Source organism: Hyperolius riggenbachi, chromosome 11, assembly GCF_040937935.1.
Source record: "Hyperolius riggenbachi isolate aHypRig1 chromosome 11, aHypRig1.pri, whole genome shotgun sequence".
Classification (NCBI taxonomy): Eukaryota; Metazoa; Chordata; class Amphibia; order Anura; family Hyperoliidae; genus Hyperolius; species Hyperolius riggenbachi.
Window position 1 is genome coordinate 76,993,728 of NC_090656.1, and position 25,288 is coordinate 77,019,015.

Below are 25,288 nucleotides of genomic sequence, written 5' to 3' on the forward strand. Positions count from 1 at the left end.
GCCAATAAGAACAAGGTGGGCGGAATGGAGGAAGGAAAGGAGTCGAGGAAGCCACGCTGGAGCGCAAATAGGAAGTAAGTATCAATCATTGCGTGATCTCAGATCCCATTATATCGTACAAGGCACCGCTGCGCCCTGACAACAATTTAATGTACCAACATCACTCCACCTTACATATATGGAACATAAACCATGACACATAATAAAGGGGTTAATCTACAACAATATGACATAAAGTAATCAGCATAACATGAATTAACCCAGCAAGGCATGGAAAAGATCAAAAAGAAGGTCCATAGAGTATCCCAAATGTTGGATCCCTATAAGATCTAGCACAGTACTTATGAATGCAGGAAACAAGAGTCCCATATGGAATGTCATAACAAAACAAATATGATGGAGTTTAATCCAGTATGATGTGGTCCATAATATTATGCAGTAACGATGGTTATAAACAAATTGAGATCCAAATCATGGTCCAAATATCCATAACCAGGATGATGGTCCCTCGGGGGTCCTGAAAAAAGTACCGCAGATACAATTTGAAACAGCAAGGCTGGATCCAAATTGATACAGTCCACAATAGTAGTAATGAGTGAATCAGAGTCCAGATAGAAATCCAGATGTCCATGACCATAGTAATGGTCCAACAAGGGTCCAGATCCAATGAAAACATGTTGCAGCATCATCATAATATCAATGTAAGCATTTACTGAAGCAATATATCCATCATATCCCATCCTCTTTAAAGTCTCTCTCGGCCAGTCTAATTTTGGACAGATGTTGCTGGATTCTCTTTTTCAATATATTGCTTCAGTAAATCCACTACTATTGTGGACTGTATCAATTTGGATCCAGCCTTGCTGTTTCAAATTGTATCTGCGGTACTTTTTTCAGGACCCCCGAGGGACCATCATCCTGGTTATGGATATTTGGACCATGATTTGGATCTCAATTTGTTTATAACCATCGTTACTGCATAATATTATAGACCACATCATACTGGATTAAACTCCATCATATTTGTTTTGTTATGACATTCCATATGGGACTCTTGTTTCCTGCATTCATAAGTACTGTGCTAGATCTTATAGGGATCCAACATTTGGGATACTCTATGGACCTTCTTTTTGATCTTTTCCATGCCTTGCTGGGTTAATTCATGTTATGCTGATTACTTTATGTCATATTGTTGTAGATTAACCCCTTTATTATGTGTCATGGTTTATGTTCCATATATGTAAGGTGGAGTGATGTTGGTACATTAAATTGTTGTCAGGGCGCAGCGGTGCCTTGTACGATATAATGGGATCTGAGATCACGCAATGATTGATACTTACTTCCTATTTGCGCTCCAGCGTGGCTTCCTCGACTCCTTTCCTTCCTCCATTCCGCCCACCTTGTTCTTATTGGCCGAGCGGCGCACGTGATGCGCGTACGTCACGCGACACCGCTCGCTCACTATTTAACCTGGCGTTCTCCGCCATTATGGTTACAGGAGTCCCCCTCTCTCTTGATAAAGCGGCGTCGTTGCCGCGGAACCGGTGGAGACCTCCGCCCGGGGCTCCCTCTCCCTCCTGCTGCCTGTCAATGCGCCCATCCGGCTAAGTATTTCTGCCTTTCTCTACTGTGTCAGCCTTACAGCGTGCGGTATCATAGTCACACCAATTGAATGCTATCACATCACTGGTTTATGCACTATTTGCAGTATATTGTATTTGATCATATTGCATCTTATATTGGTTTGCATCATATTGATGGTATTATATATGCACTGTGTGTTCACTTATAGATCTTTTCTTAGGTGTTATTTCTCACTTGTTTCTAGCTGATATACTGAACCCGGGTTTTATTACTGGGGTAGCTCTGTATTGAACACCCCACAGTATGAGATATTTATACAATCATGCTTATTATATGATGGGGCGCTTGCTATTATTATATTGATTGATTCATTACTATTATGATATATTCATTACAGGCAGCATGGTTTTCCTTTTTAATTGTTTTTATCATGGTTCTATAGTGATTTAACATTGTTCATTAATAAATTGTTACCTTTTTGAAGATTACATACTTGTGTGGTGCTGTGTTAAAGGGACTTGTTTCTCCTTCCATAGGTCAGATGATCAAGGACAACAGAAAGGCACACAGAAACACTATAGGCACCTTCACTTTTTGTGTGAAAAGGGATAATAACTAAATAAATATTTAAAATTTCTGCTAAAATAAATAAATAAAAATAACACCTACCCGGATTTCTCTGGAGGAAGGCTACCGGATGTTAAAACTCGTTCAAATAATACTCTAGTGTTGTTGTCCTCTGCAAGAATATCATTATTATTAATATTATTCAGCACTTATAAGACATCAACATATTTTTCAGCGAATTAAGAGAACAAAATACAAACTTTAGATGTAACAAGTACTAAATATGACTTGGTAGTAAAAGAGTACTCTGCCCCATAAAGCTTACAATCTAATATGGGGGGGAAAGAGTCAAATATAAGAATTGACCATGTAGAAAGCAACAGCTAGAGTGCAGAATCTCTCTTTATTGTAGTCAGTGATTTGGTGGCTGCTCTGGATAGATGGGCTCGCAATCACAACATGGAGAGCTTGTCTTTTGGTCTTTCTAAAGCTTTGTGCACATGCATGATTAAAGTCGGCTGAGGCAACCAATAATTCAGCATGTGTACAACAGCCGCTGACAAGCGTCCGCCGATCGACTAGGGATACACCTGGTAGATCAACTTAGCCAAGCAACTGCCTATTGCTTTGATCACCCGCTTGCCCCGCCCACCGCATGACGCCATGTCTCTGCCATGCTGTCATTCCTCTGCCTCTCCTCATAGCAACAGAACACATGGTACAGCTGATTCTGCATCTGTACAGCCCAGCGATGCTGCATGAGTGATACGGTCCCGATCCCTAAGGGGCAACATCAGTGTGTACTAAGTGTGACTGGCTAATGGCCACAAGATTAGGAGAGGTTTCTGAAAATCAAGGAATCCATCAGCTGTAGGCCTGAAGTGACGGAGAACCCAGAAGGCCTCAATAAAAAGTGAGCTGAGTTGTCAGTTGGGTTACAAGTGGCTCATTTCTAGTAAATACTAGATCATAACATGATGCTTGTTAAAGTCTAAGTAAATGGAAATATAACAAGGACTACAAAACTTACCATTGAGGTGAGATAAATAATCAATATAAGCTAGGACATATTCTGGGATGTCTCCATATTTCTTAAGTCCTAACTCAAAAATCTTGAAGGCCACTGATGTGTCCTGCAAAAAAAATAAAATACAGCTTTGCATTTCTGTTGCTCTCAACTCAAGTTAAACATAGAGAAAGATTATGAGCAGGCTGCAGCTCTGTTGTCAAGAGTTGTGCTTTAAATCAGGCCCAAAATGTGTATTTCTGTATTTCACATATAGTAGCTCAAGAAATTCACAGTGCTGTGTTCTGTTGGTGTTTAGCGACTGCAAAGTGTCAAATTAGTCTTGTCAGCAGCTGTGAATGAGAACTGTGAGCTACCTCCTCTGTGAGAGGTGGTTCTGCTGGTAAAGCAAACACTGAGGCTTAACCCTTTCAGTGTTCCCATGAATGTGAAACCATTTTAAACTTTCAGGTTTTTTTTTAGGATTTCTATAAATTGTAATGAAGAAATTTTTTTCTCATAAAGGTAATCATGCTGTGGCTAATGTTTTAGAGCAAAGAGGAAGTACTGAGTTTAGTTGCAATTTAAGGTACATGGACAAAATAATTTGGTGGTCCAAAAGACCTTGATGAAGTTGATGCACTAAAATTCGTTGAAGATGCTCTGTGAAGTTTATGGATACTTGTGTCAGGTACGTAAGATAAATAGTGCAACTCGTGTTACCAAGTAAAGGCATGAATTGCTAGCATACCAAGTTTGGTGTTATTCTCTGTGGTCTTAATCGCCTCCAAGTATCTAGATGAGAGAGTCCAGGAGCCCAATGGTGTAATATCTTTTGTAAAGTTGGTATGTTATAGTGTAAGTATTATACTCACAAAGATGGGTTGCAATAATCTGCAACCATCATTCGGGCCTACGGGAAAACACCATCCCCGCTTGGTATTCCAGGTCTGCTTGACAGGTTTTGGTCGGTCGCACCCCTTGGGTTTATTGGAAACACTAATATTTACAATATAAACCCTGAAGGGTGAAGCTAATCTAAGTACTGTGTTGGAGGCACCCTGAGAGGCGCTCACATCTGTGTTACACTGCTGTCAAAGCACTTTTGTACTGACCTGATGAAGCGGGCCAGCACATGTGAAATGCGTTGTCTTACGTGCATGAATAAAAGGTATACTTACAAAACATTATTTACAGCATATTATATGCAAAAAGCATTTTTATTTTACTAGACCAGCATTGGAAGGGTTAAACACAGAGGTTTCAAGTTCCGTGGAGAGATATGCAGAAGTTCAGATTGTTACATTCTATTTAGTTAGATGTATCTATTGATAAATGTTACACACTCTTTTGCTGTCCTCCAAGCTCCTTCTCAGTCAGAGAGATGAGTCACATTCAACACTTAGATACATTTATGTAAACAAAATGTATCTATTTCAGCTTCGGATGCGTCTGCAGAAATCTCCAGGAACTTTAAAGCCCTGTGTAACCCTTCCAATGCTGGTCTAGTAAAAAAAAAAATCCTGGTTGCATATAATATACTGTAAATAATGTTTTAGAGCAAAGTTGAAATGCAGGGTTATATTCCGCTTTAAAGAGACTCTGTAACAACAAAAACCTCCCCTGGGGGGTACTCACCTCGGGTGGGGGAAGCCTCCGGATCCTAATGAGGCTTCCCACGCCGTCCTCTGTCCCACGGGGGTCTCGCCGCAGCCCTCCGAACAGCCGGCGACTGTGCCGACTGTCAGTTCAATATTTACCTTTGCTGGCTCCAGCGGGGGCGCTGTGGCGACTTTCGGCACGGAAATAGACGGAAATACCCGATCTCCGTCGGGTCTGCTCTACTGCGCAGGCGCCGGAAACTTGCGCCTGCGCAGTAGAGCAGACCCGACGGCGATCGGGTATTTCCGCCTACTTCGGCGCCGAGAGGCATCAGAGCGCCTGCGCAGGAGCCAGGAAGGTAAATATTGCGTCACCGCTGTACGGAGGGCTACAGCGGGACCCCCGAGGGACGCAGGACGGCGTGGGAAGCCTCATTAGGATCCTGAGGCTTCCCCCACCCAAGGTGAGTACCCCCCAGGGGCCGTTTTGACGTTACAGTTCCTCTTTAAGGAGGAAAGATCTAAACACTACTTAACAACATACATATTTGTTATTAGACATTCAGGGCACCTCCAACACAGTACTTAGATTAGCATACCAAGTGTTACACAAGTAGAGCGTAGCCAGGGCCGGTTCTAGACTTTTTTGCTGACTGAGGAAAACGTGTGAGGATGCGCCCCCCGATTTGGAATGATCGCACAGCCTACCCCCTCCTCACGCACTGTCAGACTCCTCACACAGCACAATAAGCTGCTTTTCCCCAATGATGACCTCTTCACCTCGCTCTCCTTTTGCTTCTCCTACTGCTGTGACTGCATGCTGTTAGTGTAAACACACAGTACAAACATGCTGCCCCTGTAATCTCTGCTCCTGACGCAAATGTTTCACCTTGCTTCATGAGAGAATCGGCCCTGCGCGCAGCATGCTAGCAACATATGCATTACCTTGGTAATGGGCTGGGATGTGGGGGCACTTTGCTTTGATTTGCTCCGTTCATCTGGCCCCAGGATTAGGCGCACACTATCTCTTATAAGTAAACCAAGCGACCCAGTCTTTTGTCATTTACAGGTCCTTCTCAAAAAATTAGCATATTGTGATAAAGTTCATTATTTTCTGTAATGTACTGATAAACATTAGACTTTCATATATTTTAGATTCATTACACACAACGGAAGTAGTTCAAGCCTTTTATTGTTTTAATATTAATGATTTTGGCATACAGCTCATGAAAACCCAAAATTCCCATCTCAAAAAATTAGCATATCATGAAAAGGTTCTCTAAACGAGCTATTAACTTAATCATCTGAATCAACTAATTAACTCTAAACACCTGCAAAAGATTCCTGAGGCTTTTAAAAACTCCCAGCCTGGTTCATTACTCAAAACCGCAATCATGGGTAAGACTGCCGACCTGACTGCTGTCCAGAAGGCCATCATTGACACCCTCAAGCAAGAGGGTAAGACACAGAAAGAAATTTCTGAACGAATAGGCTGTTCCCAGAGTGCTGTATCAAGGCACTTCAGTGGGAAATCTGTGGGAAGGAAAACGTGTGGCAGAAACCGCTGCACAACCAGAAGAGGTGACCGGACCCTGAGGAAGATTGTGGAGAAGGACCAATTCCAGACCTTGGGGGACCTGCGGAAGCAGTGGACTGAGTCTGGAGGAGAAACATCCAGAGCCACCGTGTACAGGCGTGTGCAGGAAATGGGCTACAGGTGTCGCATTCCCCAGGTCAAGCCACTTTTGAACCAGAAACAGCGGCAGAAGCGCCTGACCTGGGCTACAGAGAAACAGCACTGGACTGTTGCTCAGTGGTCCAAAGTACTTTTTTTTGGATGAAAGCAACTTTTGCACGTCATTCGGAAATCAAGGTGCCAGAGTCTGGAGGAAGACTGGGGAGAGGGAAATGCCAAAATGCCTGAAGTCCAGTGTCAAGTACCCACAGTCAGTGATGGTCTGGGGTGCCATGTCAGCTGCTGGTGTTGGTCCACTGTGTTTTATCAAGGGCAAAGTCAATGTAGCTAGCTATCAGGAGATTTTGGAGCACTTCATGCTTCCATCTGCTAAAAAACTTTATGGAGATGAAGATTTCATTTTTCAGCACGACCTGGCACCTGCTTACAGTGCCAAAACCATTGGTAAATGGTTTACTGACCATGGTATTACTGTGCTCAATTGGCCTGCCAACTCTCTCTCAGACCTGAACCCCATAGAGAATCTGTGGGATATTGTGAAGAGAAAGTTGAGAGACGCAAGACCCAACACTCTCGATGAGCTTAAGGCCGCTATCGAAGCATCCTGGGCTGTGCCACAGGCCGATTGCCTCCATGCCACGCCGCACTGAAGCAGTCATTTCTGCAAAAGGATTCCCGACCAAGTATTGAGTGCATAACTGAACATAATTATTTGAAGGTTGACTTTTTTTGTTTTAAAAACACTTTTCTTTTATTGGTCGGATGAAATATGCTAATTTTTTGAGATAGGCATTTTGGGTTTTCATGAGCAATATGCCAAAATCATCAATATTAAAACAAGAACTACTTCAGTTGTGTGTAATGAATCTAAAATATATGAAAGTCTAATGTTTATCAGTACATTACAGAAAATAATGAACTTTATCACAATATGCTAATTTTTTTAGAAGGACCTGTACATGCCTTTACTAGGACAGGACTTGGCAGCGTCTCACCTTGCTACAATAATACTCCATTAAGGCAGCTGTAACGTATACATGATGCCGTGTCCGAACATCTTCTCTAGCTTTTTTGAAAATCATTCGCCCAGCTTTAATGCCCTCTGCCCGCCTGGCAAACTTCATATACTGGATATACACCTGAAGAAAAAAAAACAGATCGTCAGGAAACATAACATTCACAGTTCACAATGTCAAGGCCTTCTGGATTTCCCTTTCATGTCATTCCTGGCAATCCAATCCACCTCGCAATCCAAAACATGGAACCCAAAGATGGACTTTTGATTTAAACATGGATTTTAATGATACAGTCATATGTAAAGACAAATCAAATGCATTTTCTAAATGGAAGGAATGAGATAATCTTATCAAAGTGACCCAAGGTGCCTCTGTTACCGTATATTCCAGACACTTTCCAATGTGGCCAAGAAGCACCTAATCCCAGGTTGGAAAGAACACCAGTCCTACTGTCTCTAACCTAGGACTTTCTTACCTCTTTCTGTGTCCACAAATCAGGGAAAGCACCTCAGCTGCCAATAAACATCTATTTTTACTTTAGCATTGTCAGAAAACAAATACTTACCAAAGTTGGGTCAATGTCTTCTATAGTGAGAAGTTTGTTATATATATTGTGAGTCTTATCATACTTCATACGGCTCTGCAAAACAAATATCAATTAATTACAAGATTTGAATACAATTTGATGTCATAGCAGCAGCAACACCTCACTGATTAGAATGTTAAAGTGGACCCAAATTAAAAATACAAAATTTCAGAAATAAAATCTATTTTCTAAATTCTAATAATAAATAGCAGCCTTTTTTCAGCTGCATGATAACAAATAAAAAATATTTTATATTTATTGGAGGAACCCCTCCCTTCCTTTCATATTGCCATGACAGAATCCGGCAAACTGGTGGAGGAGATAAAAAAAACAAAAAACAAAACACAGGCTGCTAGTGATGATGTCACAGGGGAGGTGATCTCAGCTTGTGTGAGATTTCACATAGACAACTCCCCTGTGAGGGAGGGTAGCTAAAGACAAACACATCCATGATACCTCCTACTAAGCTCAGAAGTAATGGCTGCCACCTGTATAACCCTAGTTATGAAAAGAGAAGGGTGAAAAGCATGCACTGAAATGCTCATAGGCTTGAAGGAGAGTTTATTTATCTTTGTATGGCCTGGTGCACACCAAAAACCGCTAGCAGATCCGCAAAATGCTAGCAGATTTTGAAACGCTTTTTCTTCTTTTTCTGCAGCGTTTCAGCTAGCATTTTGCGGTTTTGGGAAGCGTTTTTGGTGTAGTAGATTTCATGTATTGTTACAGTAAAGCTGTTACTGAACAGCTACTGTAACAAAAAACGCCTGGCAAACTGCTCTGAAGTGCCGTTTTTCAGAGCGGTTTGCGTTTTTCCTATACTTAACATTGAGGCAGAAACGCCTCCGCAATCCAAAATCTGCAGCAGCCCGGGAGTATGCGTTTCTGCAAAACGCCTCCCGCTCTGGTGTGCACCAGCTCATTGAAATACATTACCCTAGCGGATCCGCACCCGCAAACAGATCGCAAACCGCAGCAGAACCGCTCTGGTGTGCACTAGGCCTATGTGTGCAACTGAATATTTTGAATTAAAAAAATGTTTGGTTTGGGTCCGCTTTCAAGCTGAGAGAAACACTTCACTTCAGCCTTGGATAGTAAGTAAAGGTGTCTTACTGCTGTCTGTTTCTCTGTTGGGGAAATTTGCTTTTCCTTTCCCTAGGACCTCTGCAGGCCACCATTGCTTTAATATGAACCATGTAGGCAGGACATCTGTATAAACTACATCATTTTATTTTTTTTTGCTGTGTCTGTCCCTATTGGAGAAATGTATCTATTTCCTGATATGTCCTGTTAAGTGATGGAAATTCCCCCAGGAATTATAACCAACTTCAAAAACCCCATTGAGTACATGAGATAAACAGTTGTACCTAAAGTCCTAATAATCAATGGGAGTTTGATGGAGTCCCACAGCTTTATTTTGGTTTAATAGATTGAAAATCCAAATTCAATGTTTTGCCTGTGTCAGGTGAATGAATATGTTTCTTCAACTCCCCTACAGAAACATCTTAAACTATTAAACTTTGAATCTGCTCCCTGCACTCGGATGGTTTTTCCTCAGCCGCACAGGATTTTTAAGACCTCTAATTATTTATCACTGAGTTTTACTCCATTCTGAATGCAGAAAAATGTGGCATTTAGGGCCCTGGATTCTTCTACATACATAAACATGTCTATCTCACCATATTAAATGTGACTTCTGGGACACATTACATATCAGGAAGAAATAGAACTGGTAAAGTCCAACCAAACCCTTAATTGAAGAAGGTAAAAATTGTAACATTTAACAGGCTGATTTTGTGATTATGTAGAAAAATGTTTACAGATAAAATTATTTTGGGACAAAGGCAGGTAAAATAACTATATGCACAATAAGGCACTGGGGGGCGTGTTTTATTGCATGTTATTGTTATTTAGCATGTTTGCTTTCCTTCGAACACCAACAACTAAAAATATGAAGAAGTATATGGTAAGTAAACTGATAATTATTTGTGTTGATCCACATTTGTCTCCACCTCGTATTACTTTGCTTTACCACTGTTACTGTACACACAACTTTAACATTACTAAAGCAAAGTCCCCAGACTTCTTGACTGATAATTAGGCCCGGTTTTGTTATTATCTATAAAGATCTGTAATCATAAATGCACTGCTGGAGACTTGAACTTTAAAAACTTGCCTGTTTGACCAGCAGATGGAGCTCCAAACAAATATTACATTTACATTTGCATATCATAATCATACATATTTCTTGGGGCCCATGTTTCTTTGTCAAGCATAGGGTGGACTGAGATAGGAGGCCTCACTGATTTAATTTTCTCACTGACTAAGCCAATGAAATATAACTTATTCACATAAGCATATATTCTAGGTTCTAAAGACAATCAACTTTTTCATTTTCTACCTCTTCATAGTCTGCATAGGCAAAATACAGCAGCATATTCTTCTTCAGCAAGGTGCTAATTGCACGCTCGTAAATATTAGCAGCTTCATCACTGAACAGTTTGGCATTGTTCATATCCTGTTAGGAGAAGAAAAATTTCAATCAGTCTTTAGCTAACAGAATCCCTTTAACACCTTCCTGGCGGTAAGCCGCGCAGGAGGTTTTCTCAGGCCCTGCTGGGCCGTTTTGCAAAATTTTTTTTTTTGCGCCGATTCGCCGCTATCCGCTTTGCTGAAGAGCCCCCCCCAGACCCCTGCGCTGCCTGGCCTATCAGCGGCAGGCAGCGCTGAGGGGTGGATCGGGACTCCCTTGGACGTCACGACGTCCATGACGTCGGTGACGTCATCCCGCCCCGTCGCCATGGCGGGATTTGAACGTGATTTCCTGATCGCCGGAGGCAATCGAAGAGGGTACGGGGGTGGCCCGGCACAGCGGCTATCATGTAGCGAGCCCTAGGCTCGCTACATGATTAAAAAAAACAACAACAAAAAAAACGGCTGCGCTGCCCCCTGGCGGTTTTTAATAGACCGCCAGGAGGGTTAAAGTCAATAAAAAGTCAGCTGAAAGTCCTTATGTTAAGTTTTTTCATACTAGCTAAGGACACCTTATGTGAGGAGAATATGGAGGATGCCATATGTATTACCTTTTAAACAATACCAGTTGCCTGGTGTCCTGCTGATCTCCCATGGTAGGTGCACACGATACAATTTTCTGGCAGATTTACCTGCCAGATCTATTTTTTCCAACATGTTCGATCTGAATTTTGATCAATATCCGATCGATTTCCATAAAAGTGAACGGAAATCAATCGGAAAATCAATCGAAATTCAGATCGGACAAAATCGATCTGGCAGGTAAATCTGCCAGAAAATTGTACTGTGTGTACCTAGCATTAGGCTGCAGTAGTGTCTGGATCACACTCCTGAAACAAACATGCAGCCAATCCAGTCAGAGTTCAGCCAGAGCACCTGATGTGCATGCTTGTCTATGGCTAAAAGGATTAAGGTAGCCATACATCTAGCGATGATGGGCAGATTCGATCAAGAGACAAATCTCTCGCTGATCTAATCTGATTGTAGTAGCAGTAGGGTATTGTACCGTGTTAGCCATCAGTAAAAGCAAGAAGTTTTAAATCAGGATGATACCATTTATTGGCTAACTAAAAATGAATAAAATAAGCAAGCTTTCGGCCTTGCAGCCTTCGTCTGGCTTATATATCCTGTTAGTTTGCAAACTGGTGGTACAGACAGCTTATATACATGCAACATCAAAAGGGAAAACAGATATTTTTTTCAAGCATAAATACATGTCATTGTCATATCGGCAACCACACAATCTAAAACAGATGATTGTAAGGAGTTCTTTGAATAGGCCTCAACAAAACGGAACATCACCCTGCCGACAAAAAATATGTGGGACCTGCGGACACATTTACTCCACTGACAGGGTAACGATACCAGGTTCACAACAGCAGTACAGAGTACAAGGTAAATTTTCCTGTGGTTCCACCAATCTGGTATATCTGATCATGTGTGCTAAATGCCCCAATGTTATGTACGTGGGAGAAACTGGACAAACTCTGCGCAAACGTATGAATGGACACAGGCACACTATTAAAGATACCAAATCTGGGCTCCCAGTTGCTACACACTTTCGCTCCAACGGACACAGCATGGATGATCTTCGTGTCACTGCCCTGAAGGGTGGCTTCAAAACGTCAAATGATCGATTAATAGCAGAAACAAAATTTATAAATTGGTTCAAAGCTGTGCAGAAGGGTTTGAATAAGGACAACAACTTTCTATATTGGTATGAGACTGATGACATTTGAACTTTTCTCAGCCATTATAGCTGAACTTGTGAACTAAGAATTTACGATACCTCTGTGTCAGTTCAACTCTCAGGTCTGTGAGCAGGGAGTAAACAAGGATTCTTATCTTGGCTTACAACCTCTAACCCCAGGTCAATAGTCTGTGTGAATTAAGGCATCTTAATGACATGTATTTATGCTTGAAAAAAATATCTGTTTTCCCTTTTGATGTTGCATGTATATAAGCTGTCTGTACCACCAGTTTGCAAACTAACAGGATATAAGCCAGACGAAGGCTGCAAGGCCGAAAGCTTGCTTATTTTATTCATTTTTAGTTAGCCAATAATGGTATCATCCTGATTTAAAACTTCTTGCTAATCTGATTAGAGAGAGATCTGATGCCTGCCCATACACCGCAGGCAGATTCCCTAATGATTTCAGCATAAAATCTCTCGGGAATAGGCGGAGCCTGCCGAATCCGCTGCCTCGCCGATGTGTGTGCGCGAATATGTGTAATGTATAAATGTGCTGTAATGTGCATTTATCCATTACCTGTCCTGTGTCTCGGTGGCTGCCCGTCTTCTGCCTCTCTTCAATTAGCTGCATACATACTGCCGGCGTGGTGCTTGTGTGACGTCGCACTCTGGCACTCTATGCGTCAGCAGCGTCTATACAGCTAATTGAAGAGAGGCGGAAGACGGACAGCCACCGGGACACAGGACAGCTAATGTATGAATGCACATTACAGCACATGTACACATTACACACACTTGTACACAACGCCAGGGGTTTCGTCGCATTCGTTCCTCATCCTGATATGCCTCGCCGTTACCACCACACACCCGAACGAGCAAGTCGGTCGTACATCTTCCAGCATGTACGATCAACGAATGCGACCAATTTTGGCCCGAAATTGGTCGTATTGTCGGTCTGGAATGCACTTGGCGGCACCAATTTTCATAATAATAATTGAATTGGATGGTCGATCGGCCGCCAAGCCGCCTGATATGTGGCCACATTTAGGGAAAGTAGATTAGCAGGACAGCCAGGCAATCTGCATTGTTTATAAACATATCAGCCTCAAATCCCCCTCACAGGTGTGCTTTAAGGTGTGAACACAAGCACAATATCGGGGGAAGGGAAATCAGGGCAGCACAATAGCAAGCAGCTTCCAGCAGGTGGAGTAAATAGAAGAACAATACCCCTGTTCTTTTTCATTGTTTTTTGTTTAGTGATCCTGCATGCCTGACTGCTACAGGCCATTGGGGCAGCACTGGGGCAGCTGTTCACATGCTAGGATCTTGGCTTTATTGTTCAGGAAATGTGGCAAGTGCCATAAGGAATGTACATACCCCTTTCTCAGCAAGCAGTTTACTGGATTGTTCCAAGTACTGTGCAGCTTCATACCAGATGTCTGGATGATGGCCCAACACCAGCAGGCACTGCTCAAAGGCGAACATAACTGGAAGACAACACAATGACCGTGAGCAGTCATACATCTACAAACCCAATACAGACTCAATACTGTAACATCTTTATCAAATATAAAAAAAACCACAACCTCATCTATAAGACTGGATCAAGCCTATTTTCTAAAAGGACAAGTGTAGGGAGGCTGCCATGTTTTATTTTCCTTTTGTGCAATACCAGTTGCCTGGCTGTCCTGCTGATCTTCTGTCTCTAATACTCTTAGCCATAGACCCTGAACAAGCATGCAGCAGATCAGGTGTTTCCGGCATTAATGTCGGAACTGACAAGATTAGCTGCATGCTTGTTTCTGGTGTTATTCAGACACTACTGCAGCCACATAGATCAGCAGGGCTGCCAGGCAAGTGGTATTGCACAAAAGGAAAAAAAATAAAAACAACATGGCAGCCTCCCTACAGTTGTCCTTTAAAGAGAATCTGTACTCTAACATTTTTACAGCAAAAAGCATACCATTCTATTCATTATGTTCTTCTGGGCCCCTCTGTGCTGTTTCTGCCACTAACTGCTGCAATCCTAGCTTGTAATTGCCAGTTTTAGGCAGTGTTTACAAACAAACTAACCAGCTTGTGATAGGCTCACAGAGTGTGTGAGTCATACAGAGCCTGCAGGGGGCCTGGAGGGGGTGTGTATAGCTTCTGCCAATGACAAGCAGTGCAGCACATTCCACACATTCCAGCCTCTGCCGACAGAAGATTAGATCATATAACAGAGATAACACACAGCTACTGTGCAATTAGGAAAGGCTGCAGTAAGCCAGAGCACATTAGAACAGGCAAAGGAACTTATAGGATAGAAGAACTAAGGCTGAAAATTTTGTTACAGAGTCTCTTTAATGATTGTAACAGTGACACGTACATTTAACCTAAAATGTCACCAAAATATACAAGTACAGATGAAATAATCCGTTCGCATGGCTATGCTCCTGTAAATAGTAAGTTCTCAACCAGGGTACTTCTAATGGGTCCAGGGGTTACTTGGGGTTGACGTAGTTCATTATAACAAATTAAGAAAAAAAGATAATCCTATATAAACTACAACGCTAAATTTCCGTAGTATTTTAGCTAATTTAAAGTAAAAGCCTTGAAACAGTTGTACTATTCTTAAATATATTTGTGTCAAGGGGTACTCGAGATAATCCCTACTATATCAAGGGGTACTTTGAAAGCAAATTTATGCAGCTTGAAAAAGGACCAATCCAATACTGCCAATGTGGAAAATTTGCATAATTCTGCATCAACGCAAAATGATTTGCCTTTCATTGACCATCCCTAGTCATCAGCCCTTCTAACAGGAAAGGGAAAACTGACAGGTTTCTAGGCAATGAACAAAAAATGTAATACAACCAGACACTTCAGAAATTAACTATATAACCAATTCTCCACTTGTCAAACAAGAGCCCAGTTTCTATCATGCTCTACAATATATCCTGACTTGAGTCAAGAGCAGGCATGGGCAAACTTGGCCCTTCAGCTGTTAAAGGAACTACAAGTCCCACAATGCATTGCAGGAATCTGACAGCCACAGTCATGAAGTCATAAAGGCAAATGCATTGTGGGACTTGTAGTTCCTTAACAGCTGGAGGGCCGAGTTTGCCCATGCCTGGTCAAGAGCATGAAGCTGTGTAAAAGTGATCCTTGGAAGCACATTACTCATCTAACAGCTCTGCACCTCTCTTTGTTATGAGGGTCTGGTCCTCTGTCCGGAGGGGGTTGCTCTTCTCCCACTGTATGTATTTTTTCCACATTTCCACCTGCTGAGCCTCCTGTGGGGTATTCTGGGGGGGCACAGAAGGAGCATTGCGATCTAGGCCTTTCATCACCGTTTCGTATTCCTGTAAAGATAATAAGAACAATGCTAAACAGTTTGCAACATCACAGTCTTATTACAATGTAAGTTCATTCAACAGTCAGGCGCTCATCTGAATGCTTTAACCTTCTCTGTTAAGTTCACAGGAGGTAAGTGTAGTTTCTGATAACAGGAAATAATAGACCCAAGAGATCCTAAAACCGACCCAAACTCTTGCACAACACCCAATGAAAAGTCTTTATTCCTCATATAGTTGCTGAAGATATTCACTTCTCTGTATAAGGCGTTTATTTAGGCAGATAAACCTATCTAATTATTTCTCATCAGGAACTGTGAATAACCTGCAGGAGAGATCTGCATATAGTGAACACTGAAGCTTAACCCTTTCAGTGCCTTCAGAAGTGAAACCAAGTAAGGCCCGGTTCACATTAGCGTTGTTTTACGGAACCGGACATACGAATCAGGCCAGCCGGATCCGGTGAAAACGGTCCGTTTACAGCCAGTGTGTTGTAAAACGTCCATTTTCATTGGTTCCTATATGCTGCAAAACCCTACAGTTCCGTTCCGCTGAGCGAAACAGTCCGGAAAATTGGGTCCTGCAGCATTTTTTGTCCATTCAGCGGAACGGACCACGGATCCGTACGGCCAGTTCCGTTGGCAAACGCGAATGTGAACCGGGCTTTAAACTTCAGGGTGTTTTTTGTTTTGTTTTTTAGGATTTCCATAAATTATAATAAATAAATGTTTTGTCAACAAAGGTTACCACACTGTGACTAATCTTTAAGAGCAGAGAGGAAGTTCTAAATTTAGTTTCACTTAAAGCATGTATGGACAGCTGTACAAATGATTTTTTTATTTGAAATGTTCCTTTTTAATGTAATACTTATACGTAGCATTATTGCTTGTAGAATTTGCCTTGCTGAAATGTGGTTTTCGTTGGGCTTAAGCCTGTTAGTACTCTGCAGCAGAAGCAGACAGTGAATACCTCGCCAGCATGTCAGTCATGGCTCACAGTGCTGCCACTCACCTTCGCTACTCTCCTGGCGTTCATATAATCTCTGCTGCGGTCTTCTATCATCTTCTTTGCCAGATGAACGTTAATACCCTGGAGAAAGAGAATGAAGGATTTCCAGCCATGTCAGACAGCCAACATCTTTGCACAAACAATACAGTAATGTCTTGATGCTGGACTTGCCTCTTCATACTTGTTATAATCTCTCCAGAGCTGCTCGATGTTAATCATTGGATTGACACAACCTCTCTGGTAGACTCTGCGCACAGCTGTGATTCTTTGGTTTTCTGCATAAGACCCCACAGCTTCCCTGATTGACAAGAAACAGCAATGAGCAGCTAACTCAATGCAAATGTACCAATCACATTCTCTAGAAAATTATGAAGAGATTATAACTCTCACAAAGTATCAGATAAAGCGGGTTTTATGCTTGCTACACACCATGCAATGTTCCGTCAGACAGACGGGTCGAAGTGATAATTTACAACCGGTCTGATCTGATTTGTGATCATTTATACATAATCGATCCAAAAATGATCGGAACTGTTGGAAATTATCAATTTGACCGTCAATCTGACGGGAAATTGCATCATGTATACCAGTCAAAGAGTATGGAAGACAGACCTGAACTGCAGATTTTTTTCATGCAGTTATATAGACACCACCCTTCACCTCGAGGACCATGGTGTTAAACCCCCCTAGTGACCAGGCTATTTTCTGTTTAGTTGGCCACTGCAGCTTTAAGGCCAAGCTGCAGGGCCATACAACACAGCACACAAGTGATCCCCCCCCCTTTTCTCCCCACCAACAGAGCTCTCTGTAGGTGGGGTCTGATTGCCGCCCCCCCCCCCCGCGGTCGGCAAGAAATTAAAAGGAATATCCGAGCAAATAAAAAAAAAAAAATCTACTTACCCGGGGCTTCCTCCAGCTCCTTGCAGCCGATATGTCCCACGCCACAGCTCCGCTCTCAGCCGCCAACCCGGTACAAAGGTCGACCTCGCTGTCCTCTACTGCGTCTGTGCGAGCACCGCTGTCAAGTCCACGTAGTCTGGAGTGTACTGTGCAGGTGAATAAGCGCTCGCACAGGCGCAGTAGAAGACGACCTCGCAAGGTTGCCTCTGCACCGGCGGGGACCCTGGGCCAGCAGCTGAGAAAGGAGGTGTGGCGTGGGACATGTCGGCTGCAAGGGGCTGGAGAAAGCCCTGGGTAGTTTTTTTTTCTTTTCTTTGCTCGGACATTCCCTTTATGACCCCACAGGAAACATACCATAGGATTACAGATAAATAAATGAATGTTACTGATTCATATGCTGTTCTCATCTTCCACAGCACAGCTTTGTACAAATAAATTGAATGAAATACAATAAAAGCCACTTCAACATCTAGCCAACTGGCCTGAATCATCCAAGCTAAGGCTCCTTACACACTTTGCCCATTCTGTTGTGGCACAATTATTCTCCAATCACACCACAACGTTGCCGAAAGGTCACAGCAGCCCTTGATGGAGTGGTGCAGCCATACAGTGAGGCATACAGTACTATTACAGTATCATTTATGTATGCCTCACGTCTCATGTAAAATGCACCTCATGCAGTGCGTTCCTGCATTGGTACCGGCCACACCGATCATTGTGATAGGACTTTCAGTGCACCTGCATCGGGATGCAACGATTTTGTGCAACGCAACAGCCGAAGTGTGAAAGGACCCTAAAGGAGATAACAACAGGCTCGACAGGTGCTGTTTGGCTCTGTATCTAGGAATGGTCAACAAAATACGGATTATGCAAATTTTGTTGCAGTTTGCATGCAGCTTGGAATTGAACCAATCAATTGCAGTAGACGATGAGTCTGACTGGCTCACTACCAAGCTGCATACCCATTGCTACAAAATTGGCATGAAATTGGAAAAATCAGCCTCTCATTGGTCGTCACTACAAACTGTTCAGATTGCAAGGATAAATACTGAGCTCTCTGAAAAGTAAGCATTCATGTAAAGCATGGTACACACATCCAATGTTGATTTGCCAATTGTACCACCTCTAATTAGTATGAGAGAGCTACACAATTGTTCATAGCATTCATAATCTGTTGGCCCTCATTTTGGCCAGTCATTGGCCAACCAAAATTGGATATGTGTATCAGGCTTAGCAAAAAGGGGAAAACAAATCAATACATTGCAAAGTGAGAAACAGAACAGATATATATATACACATACAGAGGGAGATGATGGTTGCTTGGCAGTTGGGAAAAAACATTATTTCCCACAATGCAACACTGTTCACAGACAGGAAACTGTCAGGGCCTAGGTCCTGACATCACACTGTGGAAGGGGATTCACCACAATATCAGCCATACAGACCCCCCCCCCCTCCCCCAATGATCTATTCGAGAAAAGGTAAAGATTTCTCATGGGAATCAGCTACTGATTGGATCAATCCTTGGTTAAAGCTCCTCTTTAATTCTTTGCTGCAGGAGGTGGCTGGTAAAAGGGTTACTGATAAGGCATTTTAAAAAGGATTTGGCAACAGCAGGCTTGTAGACTGCAGAAGACAAGCTACCTGGTTCTGTGCAGATGCTCAGCAGCTTAAACATCTGAGCCTGGATTTGGGCTTTTAAAGCTGCGGGATGCTAGAATTAGACTAGTCTTGTTATAATCATCATAGGCTTTCTTTGGCTGTTCAGTTTTACTCAGTGGTAGTATTATTACTACTGTCAAAATAAAAAATTAACAGCAGAAACCTTTTGCAATTAATGCTATGCAAAGTGCGTTTAAGGCAACTGTGAACTAAGCACTGGAAAAGAAAAGGTAATTCAAGCTTATATAATACAGATTCCACTAAAACACTTACACGCCTTTCAAAAAATTGATGTAATCCACCCAGATCTGAAATTGAAAGAGGGAAAAATGTTAATCCGGCTGTAGTTAAGGCGGTAAGTTTTGAGTTTGTGTAAGCAGGCTAAGTTATTATACCTGGTAGGACATTATTTCCATGCCAATTTTATCCAGAGCGAAATCGTATGCTTGTGCCATTTTTTCTCTGAAAGAAAAATAAATCATAAAGTATATAAAGGAATCAATGTCAAGGTCCATAAAGCAAAACAAAACACTGTTTTTCGACTAGAAAAGTGGACTGCAGCTGTTATTGATTACTGCCTCTGTATTTTATTATTACTTCCTGCAATGTTTTAGAATGCTTATAACTCTTAATAATACAATGCTAAGATATGATTGGAACTCAAAATTTCCACATAATTAGGCTAACACCCCTATAAACATAAGCGAGATATATAGATATAGATATATATATATATATACATACACACACACACTTTATATAACTTAGGGCTAAAATTCATGTACATACTGTAGTTTGATTGTGCAACTATGAATACCTAAGCACTGGCTGCTAATCTGGGCACAACCCAGAAACATACAGATTGGTAAATTAATTGGCTTTTCCCTAAGGCACGTACGCACGCCGGACTTTTACAAACTACGGGTCGTCAGATTGGCCGCAGGGCGGTCGTTCTGACGACAGTTAGTTGCACATGCGTACAGTCTGTCGTCAGACTGATAGGACTGATTTTGACTGATCCGCCGAGCGGTAAAATACCAAATGCAGTATTTTACTGACCTAATTATTTTACCTAACTGCTGCAAGTGAATTGAGGCCCAATCAGCAAAGTGGCTTTGCAGCACTTGAGTGCTAACCAGGACACTATCTACATGGTGTGTTATACATCAGGCAGCAGCTGTACAGCACTAGAGTGCCTACCAGGACACTGTCTGCATAGAGTGTGTATACGCTCCAGTTTCTGCCTACAACAAATAAACCCACAGGTGGGTTAAATGTCTTCTCCCCACATCACAAAACATGCACCCTCCAAGCTAGCCCAAGAATATCAAATGCACATTAGACTGTGAATACCACTGAAACCCACTTGTCTCTGCGTCAGTGACAAGTGGGACTATGGTCAAAATATCCTCTCTGCTCCAATAGCTTAGCCACACCATAAGAGCTTTTATAAACATTTTTTTGCTACATAGTTACTGAAAAAGGTTAACAGACTGTTTTTCACTTGGTTCAGAGGCTTATCTGCACTGCACAGTAGAGTTTATGCATTCAAATTTGAAATGTTTTTCCTCTGGCCACCGTGCCTTTGTGGTGAAGTGGTAAAATGGGACTAACGGACAAGAGCGATTTTCACCTTTCCGTGCTCTTCCCTTTCATTTGCCAATAGCTGAATCACCACTAACCACAATGAAATTATCTATATCTTGTTTTTTTTTTCACCACCAAGTGGGCTTTTTGTTGTTGATATTTGTTTTCAGTAATTACTTTATTTTCTATGCATTTTAAAGGGAAAAACAAGGAAAAAATGAAAAATACGCTATTTCTCCAATTTCACCCATTGTGGTTTTAATATAAACGCTGCTACTGTACATAAAACCCACACATTTTATCTGCCTATGTGTTCTGGTTATCACAACATTTTAATTATGCCCCTAGTACAAAGTATGGTGACAATATAGTATTTGGAAATAAAGGTGTCTTTTTCCTTTGGTGGTTTTTTTTCCCCCAGTATTTTCAAATGCACGTGCACACACAGGAGCGCGCACGTGCACACACAGGAGCGCGCACGCGCACAGCGGCAGCAGCACTGTGACATAGAAAAACGTCCTGGAGCCATTAAGAGGCTCTAGCAGGACGTTTTTATAAGTCAGCTTGTCATTAAGTGGTTAATTTTTGTTATGAACCCAGTTGGAAAGAACCATTTGGGAGATACCATGGACTGTTAAGTTAAAACTGATTATTTTTTTTTTACTTTGTCATCAGGAACATCTCACTGCAGACTTCTGCCTCTGATGGAGTAGCTCTCTTATGGCTGTGAAATGTGCATCAGGCTGATACTGTTGTATATGTGTACACTGTGTTGAACCCATTTTTTTCTAATTGTATCCTGTCCTATGGTTAAAAAAAGTACTACTTGAATAAAAGTTAGGTTTTAAATTTTGAAATAGACATTGGGCCTATGTAAATCCATTGGTGTTTTTGTTGCACAGCACTAATTGCAGTTAGTAAAGATGAGCAAAATAAAAAAGGGACTTTTTTTCTCAGGATTCAGTGCGACTGTAAGCAGATGTAAAGCTACACATACACACACTAGTTTACATTTCGCCAGGGCGGCTGATAAAGAGCTTCTTGGGTGAGAATCTAGCATTTGTGATGGAGCCCCCTGCATTGCTTAAAGGACCACTATCGCGAAAAAAGTAGGCAGTTAAAAAATGTGACAGATGACAGGTTTTTAGGCCAATCCATCTTTTTAAGGGGGATTCTCAGGGCTTTCTTTGTTTTCAACAGCATTTCCTGAGCTGTTCTCCACACTCACCCTGGCCGCTGGAAACGACTTTGCCATGCACCATGTGTAATTCCTCTGTCGTCCTCCATAGTAACAGATTTATTGCTAGCCTGCACCTGTACAGCCTCGACCCTGAACTGTCACCCAAGGGATCGAGTCCTAATCCCTGCAGGTTAACAACCCTTGCATGTGTGTACAAGGCTTTGGAGTTTTCAGACTGAATTTGATTGACTACATCCACTGCAATGCCAGTTGCCAGCCGTGTTGTAGTCTATGCTGGAGGAAATTGTGATCTTTACACAGCTTACATTACTTTGAGACAAACGCAAGTAGGATGACTGTATGGGCAATAAACAGTAGGATGACTGTATGGGCAATAAACAGTAGGATGACTGTATGGGCAATAGCAAGTGAATTATGGTCTGGTGTTAGTTGTGGAGCAGAATGCATTCTTTATGGGAAATAAAGAGCAAGGAAACAATTTTTATTGACTGCTATCCCAGACCGCTTTACATACTTCATAAAGTGTAGCAGTGGAGGTGTCACAGCCATGTAAATGCAGGCTCATATTTCACTTTGTGTGGTATAAATGCTGCTAATATAAATAAGCAGAGAAATAGCAGAACTGAGGGTCCAGTACGTGTGTGGTGTATGATATATATTAAAATTAAACATAGATTAGAAGTGTCAGGGCAGCACATCCATACACCCTCAAAATGTCTTCCTTATTCACGCCTGTGTAAACTTACTTGTAACTTGGCAGTTTCCCTTTGGTCTCGCGCACGTAGGACACGTAACATTTCCAAAGATCTATGTGTAAGACCTTCATGAGGCATCTCTGAAATAACTGTGAATACAATTCAACACAAAAAGTCTGTACAGACTGCTCTTCACATATGTGATGTTAATGTTTGACAGTAACCACCTTATCTGCTTTTACTCAACATGTCATGAAATAATTTAAACTAGAATACATTAAATGAGACTACCCCATCGCAAATAATTTGGAAATACTATTTTCCATTCATTATGCCTCCTTCACAGAGAAGGCTGAACTGCGGGATTGTTGGATAGTTCAGCATCCCAGCTGTTCTCAATGAGCGCAATTTGAGAGCAATTAAAATGAACTCAAATGGCAGCATTTGTAACACCACCCATGTCATTTTTGACAGGAGATGGTGTTGCTTGGTGACAAACAAAACACAATGGCCTCAATTCACTAAGCTTTACCAAACACTTTATCAAACGTTTGATAATTTACCTCATGGGTAAAATCTAATTTTGAATTCACTAAGGGGTTATAGATTTATTGAATGTTTTATCGATAAAATATTTGATAAATATATAACACCATAGTGAATTCAAAATTAGATTTTGCCCACGAGGTAAATTATCAAACGTTTGATAAAGTGTTTGATAAAGCTTAGTGAATTGAGGCCAATATGTTGCATCTGAGCACAGCCACGGCTGCGCCAAAATTTGACTCCATGGGGGGCTGCCTCTTCACCACGGGACCAAGCATTAGCAAGTGCCCGGCCGGTGCAGGGTGAGCAGGTGGTAAATTCACGCCCTTCGGCTTATAATGTGAAAGAGGCCTAATGTAAGCACACAATGTAAGCAGTAAAATAAAACTGGATGTCGTAAAAAAAATGTCTATTATGTAGCTTAAGTTTGAAACTTTTGCCTAAGTCATATCATATCACAGTAAACCTTGCTGAGAGGAGGGTGACTGGAGTCACGTGCACAGACCCACAGCAATAAGTATTTTATATTAACACAGCTACTGTAAAACTAGAAAATATATTCTTGCAGTGAGTGCATAAATATTACAACCTTACTACTGATAATTCACCTCTTGTGCACGGATATACCCCCACCTGAAGGCTGTAAACACTTTAAACTAAGTCCAGATCAGGTTTTCTGGATCATCCATTTCCATCTATGCTCTTCAGGCTGGAGTTATCTTAGAAAATTAAGCCAATTGTCATGTGGTAAGTTTACTTCCTGTGGTACCATCAGGAAAAATGGTTTTATAATGATTACCCCCAAAAATGTGTCCACAGTTCTTCTGAGACACGTCAATGTTTCCCTGCACTGTGTTACAGAGGACCACCATTTGCCAATGTACAGCCAGCTTCCCTTGGTATGTGCCACAAGCCCTTGCACAAAGATTTCTGTCAGTTTATATTCCACGACTGCTCAGTACAGCATGGCATGTAAACTAAGGAGAATCAAAAGGTGACACAGCAGGGCACTCTCCGTGGATAGGAGTAGGCTAGGTAAGTGGATCATCCATAGCTGGCAGAGCGGACAATTCACATGCTGCAAAGAACTGGAGGGGGAATATCCCCTGTCAATGTCATAAAACTACATCCTAGCTGGCATCTTCTTACCTGAGTTATAATATAGGCATGCGTAAACACTATAGCCATGGTTTAACAAGGGTCTTCAAGGCCACAGACCAATTCAGAACTAGAAGCCCAACTAAAAACTTAGACCTGAACAATGCAATTTCTAATGCCATTTAAAAAACAAATAAAAAATAGAGCCTTCCCGTTCTTCTCATGGTCCCTTTATTTCAGCACCTTCACCCCCGTTACCAGAATTCAACCAATCAGTCGAAATACTGCTCTGTGCCACCCAGGGGGGCTTTGGAGGTCTTCGGGAGCCCAAGTGCTCCTAAAGACAGGTGGCTCTATACTGCGCCTGTCTTTGGGGAGTACTCGGGCTCCTGAAGACTTCTGAAGCCTCCGAGTGGGGGATTCAAATGTGGGGTGACATTGCTGGAACGAGGGGACCGCGAGAGGAAGGCTCTATGAGCAGTGTTCCCCAACCCTGTCCTCAAGGCCCACCAACAGTGCATGTTTTGTATAAATCGACAGACGTAGTCAATCAGCTCTGCTGCAACAATTACTCCACCCGTGCATGTGTGTGATTTTCTACAAAACATGTACTGTTGGTCGGCCTTGAGGACAGAGTTGGGGAACTCTGCTCTATAGGACCCAGAGCCCTCCCTCTTGATAGGTAAGCAGGGGCATAACTACAGGGGAGCAGCCACTGCGATTGCAGGGGTCCCAGAACTGTAATGGGGCCCCAACTAATACTTCACTCCCTCTGATAAAGGGGTCCATCCTTCAGATCAGGCATTTTTGGGGCTACGCTTGTTATGGATGTTAAGATTGCGATGTCCACACTTATTTTATGACCCTTGCAAGATGGGCACCCAGGCTGTGAAGGTCATAAGTGGTTGGCAAGGGAGAGGGTGTAAACATTTCTGGAGCCCTACCATTCACACTGCCAGGGGTGCCGGGTGCTCTACA

At 42.1% G+C, this 25,288-nt stretch overlaps 1 protein-coding gene across 1 annotated transcript in view; it reads right to left on the minus strand.

Moving 5' to 3' along the window:
• CSTF3 (cleavage stimulation factor subunit 3) overlaps window positions 1–25,288 on the minus strand; it is a 155,151-nt gene that overhangs the window by 56,994 nt on the left and 72,869 nt on the right. The window contains exons 5-16 of the mRNA XM_068261813.1: window positions 22,718–22,815; window positions 19,579–19,645; window positions 19,457–19,491; window positions 16,793–16,919; window positions 16,625–16,702; window positions 15,460–15,622; window positions 13,656–13,765; window positions 10,455–10,571; window positions 8,036–8,110; window positions 7,450–7,593; window positions 3,182–3,284; window positions 2,254–2,323 (exon numbers count right to left, since the gene is read on the minus strand). Of these exons, the coding sequence (XP_068117914.1) occupies window positions 2,254–2,323; window positions 3,182–3,284; window positions 7,450–7,593; window positions 8,036–8,110; window positions 10,455–10,571; window positions 13,656–13,765; window positions 15,460–15,622; window positions 16,625–16,702; window positions 16,793–16,919; window positions 19,457–19,491; window positions 19,579–19,645; window positions 22,718–22,815 (1,187 nt within the window). The remainder of the gene's footprint in view (window positions 1–2,253; window positions 2,324–3,181; window positions 3,285–7,449; window positions 7,594–8,035; window positions 8,111–10,454; window positions 10,572–13,655; window positions 13,766–15,459; window positions 15,623–16,624; window positions 16,703–16,792; window positions 16,920–19,456; window positions 19,492–19,578; window positions 19,646–22,717; window positions 22,816–25,288) is intronic.